General features: G+C 40.6%; 1 protein-coding gene across 1 annotated transcript in view; it reads right to left on the reverse strand.

Moving 5' to 3' along the window:
- fchsd2 (FCH and double SH3 domains 2) overlaps window positions 1-13,850 on the reverse strand; it is an 82,001-nt gene that overhangs the window by 40,250 nt on the left and 27,901 nt on the right. Inside the window, exon 4 of the mRNA XM_030067682.1 lies at window positions 331-410. Coding sequence (XP_029923542.1) covers window positions 331-410 — 80 coding nt within the window. The remainder of the gene's footprint in view (window positions 1-330; window positions 411-13,850) is intronic.

Raw genomic sequence — 13,850 nt, forward strand, 5'->3', positions numbered from 1 at the left:
AGCAGTAACCAAAATTAGCTTAAATTAGCTGGTTGCACTTCATGAACAACAATAGCTGTGAATTTCTATATGTATAGCTCAAACACACAAACACACACAGCATGCCTGCACAAACACACATACAAAGCACACACACGTACACACTCTGAGAGGGAACACACAAGTTGTGTGATCAGTATGTGGAAGTGATGCAATTACACATATTGGGACATATATGCATGCGCGCGCACACACACACACACACACACACACACACACACACACACACACACACACACACACACACACACACACACACACACACAATGATACATACACACATGTGCCTACCTGTAGTCGGTTCTCTGGTCATCAGGGTTGATTCCAGGCCAGTCTCTCTTTAGGTACTGACTGGCTAACTTCTGCAGAGCCTGAAAATACACAGAGTTTACAAGTGTAAGAATGTCCCACCAGTGTTAAAAGACTGAGAACAAAGGACATTACAGGAAAAACATTTCCAGTTTTCTCATTAGCATTCACTGCAAAATCACTGGAGAAGATGCAATTCTATCAATAAACAGTGCTGATACCATTAGAATGAACAATGGGAATAAATTACTGAAACTTTGGGGAGTATGTGAGATTGGATATTTCACACAATTCTTACAAATGACTCCTGGTTGACTGGTTTTCCCATTGTCAAATCAACAGAGAAAATAAAATCTACTATGAGCAGCCCAGAGGGTGATAGAGTGCATTATAAAATATTTTATTTGTCTGTGATACTTCTATGGAATATTATTAATACAGTATTTTCAATTTACACAAGTGTGTATGAGCTGTATAGAACAGGAGTCTGCAGGTGACAGCACTGCCAGAAATCTCTGTTAGTTGCTAAGAAGAAATAGTTTAATCCACTAGCACCGTAAATCTTATCTGTGAACCACAAGAGGTTGGTTGGGCTCTTTACTTTATCTTAGTGAAGATGAATCCGAAATCCTGAATCAGTTGCTGTGTGTGTGAGCAGAAACCTGCGACGTAGGAGGAAAGACTAGCCTATATCTACAGGACTGGGTCATTGTGTTAGTAGTAACACATCCCACACTCTATTTCCCAGAGCATATGTGTGTGTGTGTGTGTGTGTGTGTGTGTGTGTGTGTGTGAGAGAGAGAGAGAGAGAGAGAGAGAGAGAGAGAGAGGGAGAGATAGGAAGAGAGAGAGAGAAAGATAGGGAGAGAGAAGAAGAGAGAGAGAGAGAGAGAAAGCAGTATAGTATCACAGGACTGCATTGTCATTATCAGATTGGTGATCTTAGCTACAGTATTTTCAAAAGACTCAAGTAGACTCGTTCACACTCTTCCTGGGTTCCAGGCTCATTAAAGAACCAGAAATAAATGCAACAACCCATTTTCAGTTAAACTTGACGTGCTTTCTTAGCTCTGGTTTGTGCATGTACGTGAATGTATGTGTGAGTGAAAGAGATGGTAAGAGAGCAAAAAAGCGCAAGAGAGCAAGTCCTCATAAATAAAACAGTTGTTAACGAACCAGAACAACAACTACAACTGTCCAATCAGGACAAACAAAGCTCTGAGGCACACTAATACTCATCCCCTCAAGCTACTGTCTTACTTTCTCTCTTTTAACTGTGATCTTTTTCATTATTTTGTATCCGCCACAAAGGTCTGCATTCAAATATACTCTTAATATTCAACCATGGCCCTCTCTCTCTTTCTCTCTCAGGTCAGTTTTCACATCTCCTCCTCTTTCCATATCCCCCTTCTCATCTCGCCCTCCATCCTTAACTTTCCATCCTGACCCTCTATATTTCTCATGTGCCTATTTTTCATGCCTAATACTTTTCAAATTGTCCTCTCTTGCACTTAATATTCCCTTACTTACTATATCTGCCCCATCCTTCTCTCATTCAAACCCCACCTCAATATTCATTTTCTCCCGCCTCCTCTCTCACTGTTCATCTCTCACCTTAGTTTAATTACCTTCCCTCTCTCCATTTTGCCCTCTTTACCTTTCACAGATGGTGAATGAGGCCAACAAAAGAGACCAAGCAGTTTGTATTCTCTGTCTCTGGACCTCCAGTTTTGCCTGGGAGAGAGCCAGTGAATTTATCTTCCTCTAGCTGGTAGAAAGGTCTCTGTCCTAGGGGAGACTGCCACCCAGTCACCCATAGCACCACCAGCTAGTTCCTCTAGGGGAAAAGCAGAGTAAGACGTTCTCTACCCAGTGGTGGAAGCTCGATTTTAAGAGTCGGGCTGTGAAACTTTTGCTTAACAGTGATTCAATTCTAGTCACGATTCACTAGTATTGACTAGTTGGTGATTCTAGTTATTTTCTCTATTTAAGAACAAGTTTCCTCCTTTGAAACAACTCGTATGACTTGAGTTTGTAAACCATGATTTCAGGCAGCAACTTATACAAAATCAGGCAACAGAATTAATCCAATCTTATATATTTAAAAGAGCAATTCATTCTGTTTATTTCTTCTTTATTGTAGCAATGTTGCAAACTGCAGTATTTATAACTGATACATCAATGTAACAGATCAAGTGTTACACACCTACTAAAGACTAATTTATGGTCAATGTCAATAGTGCCGTGCCCCACCGAGGCTGCCACTGCAGCTTACATGTACTTCTCCAAAAACTGTAACTTTCCTTCCAAGTGTTTCCAGCTGATTTCAACTTAAAGTGAAGACAACATGAAGCAGCTTGAAGGGAGACTCATAAATAGGATCACTTGAAAGACACCTCATCCCAAAATCATGAACACTACCAGATATCACTTAATTCACAAGGAATGTATCTCAAAACATCAGGTTTGGACACCAGCAAATGTGTCCAACAACACAGACTGCAAGCCCCTTGGTGAAAACTGAAGCTGTAACCTCAGTTTGTATCTGTGCTTTCTTTGCACAGAAATATACTAAAAACTTGACATTGCCATCTAACATTTTGATGGTCTATCCACAGAACCACCAGCAAACAACTATAAAATACTTTCGCCAACATGGACACAATAAGCAAGGTACCGTGTTGGAATCACTTAAAATGCAAATCTACAGACATTTTGGGAGATGCAATGCACAAAGCTTATATTCCAACCAGGAATTTGTTATCATTGTATTATACTTTAAAATAAAATAAGATCTGATGTTGATGTTTTACTGTTTAATGGTGAAAGCAAGTCAGTGAACTGTAATGATCAACAGCAATGAACACAGTGTATGGTATTGGTCCAAAGTTAATGCCTCTTAAAGTCTCACTGAGTCTGTTTTGCTATGAGGTGATTAAACAGGCAAAAAATTACAGACAACTAACATGACATGCTGAATAGTCAGCTCATTTGTAAGCAACTAGCCAGTGAACCAATCGACTAGCCAATCGAGCAGCCAATCAATAAGACTAGTCTCATTGGCTAGCCTCATTGGTTGGCTGGTTCATAATTAAGTGAGAGAGAGAGTGTTTGAACGATATAAGATACTGGGATTGCAAATCACACACACACACACACACACACACACACACACACACACACACACAGAGGAAACCCATGGCACAAAACCAGAAGTGTCTGATGTATGAGAAAAGATGTTTGCTTACATAAAGAAGAGTCAACTTCACTCTCACTCTCACGGGAAGGGTGGAGTGGGTGTGGATGATGATGAAAGAGAGAGTGTTAGACAGAGAGTGTGTGTGTGTGTGTCTGTGTGAGAGAGAAAGTGAGTGAAAGCAAGACACAGAGAGCTCTAATTAAACTACAGTCACTGTATCTGGGACTTAATTGCATTTCTACTGTGTTTACCCATGTACCCTTTGTGTGGGTGTGGGTGTGGGTGTGTGTGCGTGCATGTGTGTGTGTGTGTGTGTGTGTGTGTGTGTGTGTGTGTGTGTGAGGGGGTTAAGTGAGGACAGTGAGCGACAAGTAAGACACACAATGGCTGACAGACTGACAGGATGATTGATTTGATGGCTTTGACCTCCTGTCACAGAGCTGCATTTCTAACTGTGTCTCAACTGCAGTTTCACAATTAAATATAAAATCCCACCACACAAACCTTTCTAAAACAAGGTGTTCAGAAGGTGAGCCACTCGTGGCCAGTTTCCAGCACAGGTATCTCTCATCAGCCCATTCACAGATCACATGCACAGTCCTCGTCTGTTACCTTGTGCATGAAGTGCATGTGAACGTGCATGGATCGCACATGAACAGACACGGTCAGGACGCTCTGAACCAATCAGACATCAGACTGGCTGTGTGAACTGTCTGCTGCGAGCTGATGGAGAAAGTTTCATTCACCACTGCAGCTTTTGGACTTTAATTAATTCATCTCTGCCCTTTGGAATGTCATTTTCACTCACAGCTGCAGTTTTCTGGACTCTTGTTTCAATTTTGTTGATTTACTCCTTCCTGTGCGTCCATGAGAATGTGAGTAATAATTTATTGTTCTGTTGTTATTCTTAATTCGACTTTGTATGTTATTATTCAGCAATTAGCATACAGTAGTAGATTAAAGTGCTGTACTGTGTCATGCATGTTGCTTAACTGTTGCAGATTCCTTTATTGTCATTCTAATAATGTATATTTATGTTGATTAGTGATGCACCGCTGTGGCATCAGGTGTCATTACTCATGTTATGGCAGCGTGGTGAGTGCATTATACCAGTGTTACATATAAATGCCCCTTTTTTGAGCTGAGAGGTTATTTGTGTTGATAGTCCCTTACAGTTAGGAGGATTGTAATCTCCTTATTCATTCATTTTGTGCGGTTTATGATTACAAAGCATTATTATTACATTGTGTATTTCATGCCTTTCTGGTAATGTTTATTTCCATTGCACCTAATTAATGTCTGTACATTTCTGTTTATTTTCTTCATTGTAGAAACCACACACACATCAGAGTACTTCAACTCCCAACAATAAATGAGTGGCTTCTCAATGAGAGTGTGTGTGTGAATTGGATTTATTAAGCCATCAACATCATTCCTGTTCTTATCAGACAACCTATGGAGAGTGTAGAGACAATCAGCACCTAAGGGTTTATTCATTCAGTCACCTTTAAGAGGTCTCAAGTTTGGTACTCAGTAAACCAACACCTTTTTACACAAGGAGAACCCTGTAAAAGTCAAGTACAAGTGACAAAATGTGATGCATATTATCCACTTATTGTAAAATTACTTCATATGATGGTACAATAAGACCAGGTATCTTGGATTTGTTCTAGCTGAACATCCAAGATCAGTGCTCAGTTGTGTCCCTCTAGTGGATGTTATGGACTCAAGCCTATACTCTTAGACCAGTGGCTCGCTGCCTTTTTTGGTTGAACGCCCCTTTACTTCATGCACAGTGGTCTCAGCACCCACAATTTATGAGAAAACTATAGATAACCATGGATAGCCATAGTTATTATTAGAATTGACATTTTAATAGGCTTGCTCAAGACATGCCCACTGTATTCACAGCTATCGTGGCTGTTCATTTAACTAACATTTTGATATTTATTACAATATTAGATCAAACAATAATGTGTGTATTACTGTTACATCTCAAAAATGATGGTTACAGTTTTCCATGGTTAAACATACAATATTTTCAAATCAATTACTAGTTAGGCTCCTCCATATGTAGGCCTATAACCCATCAAAGTTCACCAGAAATTAACATAATAAATCTTCTGATCAGACCAAACAAAGAGCTATCATTGCACAGAATATAAAAAGAACAAGGTAACAAACTGCCATAAATTAACTTCAACTTATAAAAAATTGTTTTAAGCAATGTAAATCCCAATGTTTTGCCAAAGACTACTATTAGTCAGAAGCACTACTATGAAAATACATTTTTTAAAAAAAACTCACAGGGGTGTACTGCTGCACTGACTAAAACAATCCATCAGTTGTATAGTGTTTTCCCTAACATGACATTATAATGCCATATTCACTGCAGTTGGAATCCTAGCGAAAGTAATTTTGTTCTATCAGAGGTATGTGCACAATAATTGCATGTATTTGCCTTCCACTGTGCCATAAGATTCACTCATGACTCTTCACTGTCACTGTCAGAAGTAACAGTGTGCAGTAAGGAGGAAAACAGTCACCATTAAATACAGTAATTCACAGTAATAGTCATGTTAGGATAAAAATGTAATACAAGTGCTGCAGATTGTCTCTGATCTGTTAGATATTTGAAAACACACGGGAGCTGATGATTTGAAGGAGTTAAGACAAACCTGTAGTAGCTTCTGTTGTGACAAATACATTGGTGGGTTTAATCTTCATGTGGGCAACAGTGGCAATAAGGGGAAAACATTTTCCTTTAGGTCCATATTTACTGAGAAAAGCCATCATTACTAGTGTGCAAAAGCGAAAGCACTCCCCAGCGGAGCAACTGATTAATCAAAACCACTTACGCAAATAAAGTCAGCCTCAGTTTTCTAATTAGAACAGCTGAGGTGCAGCTGTAGTCCCACACACACTGCTGCATGGCTCTCACTGAAATAATCAGCACAGGTGACAAAGGTATTGCTCCAGTTGCTTTGTTTTTTATTCCATCAGTGACAGCATAACAAGACTTGAAATTTGAAAGAAAATCTCAAATGTAACACCTTCTCCCTTATTAATTTTGTTATTTCTCTCTTTCTTATTTTCTCTATGTCAGTTGTGTATTTAAATAAATACCAAAACAACCATAACATTTCCAGGGTGAGAAGTTAGGTCATGTGGTACTAAATACAACATACTGGACATATAAGTATGTCCATTTTGGTTTCCTAAATTGACTGGAGTATTCCATTTCAAACACTTTTACAACCTAAGTGTCATAATTAATATTAGTTAGGCCAGGTGTTGACCTCCACCCCATGTGAAAAATGGTGCACACAGGTCTGCAGACCAGAATCTACTCTGTTTTAAACAGACAACTTAATTAATGAATTAATTAGCACCAACACAGACACTTAGGAAATATGTGAGTGACTCTATGACATTTACTGTTGTATGCTGGCTCTTCCATTATTCCAGCAGAAACACAGAAATCCAGGGTTAGTGTTTTATTGTAGAACATTTCTCAATTCCTTAATCATCAATTCAGTAATACAGTACATTTCAACATATTATTAGTATGAATGCTGCAGTCTCCAGATCACTGTTTTCTGCTGACCCCCTAAGATAAGGTATTGAACCCCTTGGAAAGCATTTTTGGCCCAGTTATACCACATCAATTCTTGCCACTTAAATTCTATTCTACTTAAAGGAGGAGAACAGGAGCCTCCTAGATGAGTCTTTGCTGACAGGCCCATTATCTGAGCAAGAACACTGGCTGAGCAAGGCCATGACTGAAAGGTGACAGGCTCACTGAGTGACTGATGTGACAACTTTACTGAGATGCTGATGTTGGATTCTGGTGGTCTCCCACTCTCTGTCTCTCTTTCTCTCTCTCTCTTTCCCTCTCTGCCTTCTTAATCCTCTGTCTCCCATTCTCCCTCTCTCTCTTTCAGTCCAGGTCTTCCTATTCCTCCTGCTCTTTTCTCTCTCTCCCTCTCCCTCTCTCTCTCTCCCTCTCCCTCTCTCTCTCTCTCTCTCTCTCTCTCTCTCAACTCCCTCCTTTCATTTTGTGCTGGACATCTCATGCCTCCTTCCTCTCTTGTATGCTGTCATCACCTGCCAACCACCTGAACAGTGTGTTGCTATGGCAACCCCTCTGCCCTTCCTATGTGGTCTATGCGAGGTTTAAATACACACGCGCACACACACACACACACAGGCACACACGCACGCACTCACGAATGTACACACACAGACAAACACTCATACACACATACACTGCCTCACACATACACATGCATCCTGTTTTTGTGACCACAGTGGCACATAGGGTACTTAGACAGCAGGATTTCCTGAGGAGACGAGACTTTGTTGGATGTGTGTGTGTGTATGGGTGTGTGAGTGTGTGTGTGTAAGAGAGGGGAGGTTGATGGACCAAGAAAAAATAAAAAGGGAGAGACAGAGTGTTCAATAGCATCCAATTAAGTGTTGAGCACGCCTGTTAGCAGACAGAATCCAAGTGGGCTAAAGCTTGCAATTATTTCTGTCATCGTGGAGGGCGGCAATGGATCATTCTCCGTCTGCTCATGTGTGTGTGCATCCACACGTCACACATGGTATCTTCACACTCCTGTGATCAGCTTTGGAAGAAACCTGGGGGAAGCGAGGCATTTCATCACTGTGTTCTACTGTTTTCAAAATTACAGATTAGCCCAAGGGCTGCACTACAATTACAGGTCAAAACAAGCTGACATATTATCTACTGATTGGCCGGGAAGGAGACCGTATTATTTATGGGGGTTGACATGTTCACTGTTAACTTGTACTTTTATTTTCTGCCAACAATACATTGTCCAGGCAGCTCTTACTGCAGCTGCTGACTGGAGCAAAGTGGGAGGATGGAAAGGTACACACCAAGTGAAAGGAGGATAAGGAGAAATTGACAGAATGGGAGAAGCTCAAGGGTTTACTAAGTAAGAGAGTACTGAGGTTTCAGGTCACTGTTAAAAATCAGGCCTCTGAAGTCATATGCAAGCATAAACCTTTGCCTGAACATAGGATTCCAGATCAAGCACATTTTCTCTATTGGGAAAGTACATGGGGTTGTCACATAATCATCCCTGTCACAGTCTGTTTTTTTAATGTGGGATTTAAAATTTGGACATTTCCATATGAGACAGGACCCACTGAATTTTGCTGCCACTCTTCAACTGAAATAATTATTTTGCTGACAAAAAGCTAACACTGCAGTGCACATTAAATAAGTAGCTGGATGTCCAGTTAAGACTGGTGTCAGACTGAATTTATGGATACAATTATTGTGGGTTGCTACTGAGCCATGGAAAACATCTGGTTAGTAGGGATGCACCGATCCGATATTAGCATCGGATATTGGCGCCGATATAGACATTTTACCTGGATCGGGTATCTGTAAAAGCAGCCGATCCGTAAGACTGATCCTTCCCCTTTAAATCTTTGCGACATGGGCTACGTCATATGGAATGTGTGCCGCAATGCCGCGAGTTGATTGAGTTGCAAACACCAGCAACATGGAGCGAACAAAAGGGTCTGCGATATGGAGGTATTTCACCCTTAGCACGCCAACTAGCTCAACGGCAGTTTGAAATGTATGTAGGCATGGAAGGGCGCAAGGGCGTAATTTTGTCTAGAGCGTCAACACAGGTAAAGCCGGCACTGGTTCTTGCCATGTGCGACGGGTCATCACAGAACTTAGCCATTAGCTATTTGGTTTCATGAGATTATAATAACTGTATGAAAATCATTCTTTTTCAAATGCAATCAAATGTCTAAATGCCATAAATTATTTTGAAGAAATCAGAATAACCCCATAAACTGCCTACAGGAGATCAAACAATGATCAGTGAGTTCGATCTACCTCATTCACTCATTCATCGATCCACTCACCATCCCAACTCCTCTCATCCATCACTCACTATCCTCTCATTGAAACACTCCACAGACAGTCACCTTGATATCAGCTCTGTATACTCCTTCCTTTCTCCTCCACTCATGTTATGTGGCTCTTGCTGTCTGTCTTTCTCTCACTTTCTCTCCATCAACTCTCATCTCTCCCTGCATTTGTGCATCTGCCTTTTCAAACCTCCTCAACTTCCTCCTCAATCAATATACCTGATTTTCTCTCATGTCTCTTCCTGTCTGCACTTCTTTCTCCCACAGCCATGTGTGTGTGTGTGTGTGTGTGTGTGTATGTGTGTGTTGTTAGGATATCCACTCCATGACCTCCACAATTTGCAGACTAAGGTAAACACAGGGGATAAATAGGATGACAGAGAAAGAATGGATGGGAGAGGAACTAAGCTGCTTTTGTGTAAAGAAAAATAAGAGATTGCGTCAGACAGTAAAGACATGTTGTAAAGGCCTGTTTTGTGCGGTATCTGTGTGTGGCTTGTGTGTGTAAACAAGAGACAGTGATGGAAAAGAAAATGTTACTTTCTTTATCAGTATCTCTCCCCTGCTCTCAGAGACACATTTCTCTCCCATCTATTGACCTTGTCAGGATCAATTTAACTCAAAGATTAGCGCTATATAGGGACCATCATTAGCACTACAATGGTGTGTGTGCATGACAGAGAGAGAGGGAGAGTGAGAGAGTGAGAGAGAGAGAGAGAGGGAGGGAGGTAGTGAGAGAGAGAGAGGGAGGGAGAGAGAGAGAGAGAGAGAGAGAGAGAGAGAGAGAGAGAGAGAGAGAGGACAAAGGAGAGTACAAGGCAGTTCCAGATATTTTCAGACTTGTTTTCCTAGTTGTTGCAATTATGCCAGTTTTGCTCAGAATGTTCTCAATTACACAATGCAGAGAACAGCTGAATTCAAAAAAGCAATTAAACAATATTCTTTCAACACTATTACACTCCCACTGCAATGTGACATGCCTAGACCTGATCTCCTATTATCCATTGCCTGTAATGTTTTTTGTCATTTTAACAAGTATGATGTATCTGACAAGACATTTCAAGTACTGTGCATTCATTTGATTTTCTGTACACAAACTGCTGACTGTCAAAGACCATTCAGGTCACTTATTACCTATTGGTAATTCCAAGTAGGATATGTAAGATTTTTTTTCCTTGCTGACTCTGTCATCTCTCAGTTGGTACTGGGCTACAAATTGAAGTGTGTCAACACAAGCAGTAAAAAAAATCCAATGTTCACAGTCCAAGGTACTGAAAATCCAAACAAAATCAGTTATATTCACACAGTTACAGAAACAACCCTGAGAAATATCTGCTGTTCACATCATACCTTTGTTTATGATTGCTTTATAACTCATACGCACAAACTATTTTTATGTGGGTTCCAGCAGGTAAAACAAGACTTTTGTTGCCTCAAACTGAATTTTGTTGTTTGCAAATTAGGCTATAATGTATGTTTGCATAAGCTGTAATGAGGCCGTTGTGTCAGTGTAAATGGGTGTTCAGGGAGGAAGAGAGAGGGAGAAATACAGAAGGAGAGACTGAGTGAGAAGAGAAGAGAAGAGAAGAGAAGAGAAGAGAAGAGAAGAGAAGAGAAGAGAAACATCCAAAGAATACAAATGAATGGTCTACTGTAGGTCTGATGTAAAAACTGAACACCACAGTCAGACCTTTGATTAAGAACTGATAATGTCCTTGGAAAATGCAGAGAACAACATGACATGCATGCATGCAGTAAGGCTCATTTAAGAGGCCTACAAGCCCTGCAGACAGACGCATAGCATGCAGGCCTTTTTGGGCAGTCCAGTAAAGTGTGACCCCAGCATAAAACTATTCCAGTAATGTTGACCGTGGGAGGGGAATACAGGACAAATAGCTAAGACACACACACACACACACACACACTCACACACACACACACACACACACACACACACACACACACACACAGAATCCATGGTGACTGACAGCTGATAATTCTAGTTGACTTCTCCACAGTGAAAGCACATGGTCTTACATGGTAACAGAACAAAGGTTGAATGACTACGCTTCACTTTCTTTCTCTGCTCTCTGCCTGTTTCTTATCTCTGTCCGCCACCTTCATTTCAGTCCAATTCAATTCAATTCAGTTCAGTTCAGTACATTTCAGTTGAGTTCAGTTTTGTTCAATTCAATTCAGTTCAATTCAACTCAGTTAAAATGGGCTTTACTGGCATGAAATGAAAGTGTACCTACTGCCAAAGCATATACATTATACAAAACAAATGCAAGTTAAAAGACAGTGACAACACATTTTTTCCTGTGTGCCTCTCTTGAAACTTTTGCATCTGTCTCTCTCTCCCTCTACTGTCCACCCCATCCCCCTCACCCCGCGCCTCTCTCTGACTTTCTCCCTCTCCATCAGTACGCTGTGTGCTGCCAGATGAGTGCACAGTACAGTGATGTCATGTTAACACGTGTGTCTGTCAGGCCAGCTGATTGGCTGCATCTGTGTCTGTGGCCAATGATGGAACAGAGGGGAGTTTGCTTGAGCAACCTTGAGTGGTTGACTACCTGAGTGGGGAGAAAGAGAGGCAAGGGCAGAGAGAGAGATGGTGAGAGAGAGTGAGAAAGAGAGTGAGCAAAAGAGAGACAGAGAGAGAGAGACAACAAGGAAGCACTCATTACCCCCAGAAATGAAAATGTCAGTCAGCCTCACATTCTCTCTCTCTCTCTCTCTCTCTCTCTCTCTCTCTCTCTCTCTCTCTCCCTCTCTCACTCTCTCTCATGAAAATATTGCCAGAGCAATATGTGGACTGTCTATGTTCATCAAGAGGAATGAAAGCAAGGCAAACAGAACAAACGTCTCACAACACCAATTGGAACACCAATTGCACAGCCTTGGAGCCATATGGACAGAGTAGAGTTTTCTCTCTTTTTCCATGTGTCTATTCCATGTGCTATAACCCAGGGGTTTTCAAACTTTTTCATGTTCTGGACCCCCAAGTTGACTTTAAATAAGCTGCAGACGCCAATTAAAGTTGCCCTACAGGGATGCTTATATCAAGTAATATTTTGCTTGTGAAAGGCCTTCTGAAGTGAAAGGCATCTTAAATATGTGTGACTGCAATCACAAACATTTAAACAATCTTACATCAGTCCAGCATCATTGATCTGATGTTTAAATACACTATTTTAGGAGTTATAAATATAGGTCTATAGATAATTTTTTTGGTAACACTTCATTTTAGTGAGCTGTGAATTACATGGTAGGTCAGTGATAATTATAAGCAACAGGTTTGAAATTTTTAGAAAAACCCTCCTAAATTAAATAAACATTTTCCTAAAAGTTTATTGAAAACAGAAACTTTTACTTTTGCTGTCACCAAAGTCATTCTAAATGAATATTTCAAATCCATTACCTCATGGAATATCAGGAATATCATGAAATCTTTATATGTGCAACTGGAATTCAACTTTAGCTCTGTGCAGCTTAGTTGTACTGCAGTTGTACGGGAAAACTATTGAATAAAAATCATAAAATCAGTTTGCAACATCATTTGAAATGTTCAGAATGAGTTTGGTGACACAGTGAAAGTAGAAGGTTGAGCTTAAACCAGAACTATTACAAGTAGATTACAGTGAAATTACACTATTTCTCATTTTGCTGAGGACACCCTGTAAGCCCTTAAAGGACCACACTTTGAAAACCGCTGCTCTAACCTATTTTGCCTCTTAACTCTCTCTCCATCTGTACACCCCATACTCCTTCTGATAAAGCACAATTTTGAGGAAAGGAATCATGTAATTTATTGATCACTCAAACAACCCATTTACCCATTCATTATCAACAAACAGTGTTGTTCAGACATTTCTACATGCGCACACACACACACACACACACACACACCTACAACATGGAGGAAATCAATTGTCCAACTGAGTAGGGGGTTGTTGCTAAGCAACCTCTATTTCTAAGGTGAAGAGGACAGTGCTGAGAGACAATAGAGAGGGAGAAAGAGCAGTGTTTTGAGCGCACGCACGCGTGTATGTGTGTGTGTGTGTGTGTGTGAGAGAGAAAGAGAGAGAGTTTATACAGTGAGGATAAAACAAGGTTTGTGCAAACAGATGTACAGTGTGCATGTGTTTATGTTCTTTTATATGTAGTTAGGAGCTCCATGGGTTGTGTATTAAGTGTGTGTTTGTTAAGCTACAGCAGGATTTTGCAGAGGAAAGCACTTCTATGTGCATGTGTGTGTGTGTGTGTTTGGGTGTGTGTGTGTGTGTGTGTGTGTGTGTGTGTGTGTGTGTGTGTGTGTGTGTGTGTGTACGTGTGTGTGCATGGATGCAGTCTTTCACCCTGCTGATGATGAGTGTTCACT

The sequence above is a fragment of the Myripristis murdjan genome, chromosome 13 (genome assembly GCF_902150065.1).
Source record: "Myripristis murdjan chromosome 13, fMyrMur1.1, whole genome shotgun sequence".
Taxonomy (NCBI): domain Eukaryota; kingdom Metazoa; phylum Chordata; class Actinopteri; order Holocentriformes; family Holocentridae; genus Myripristis; species Myripristis murdjan.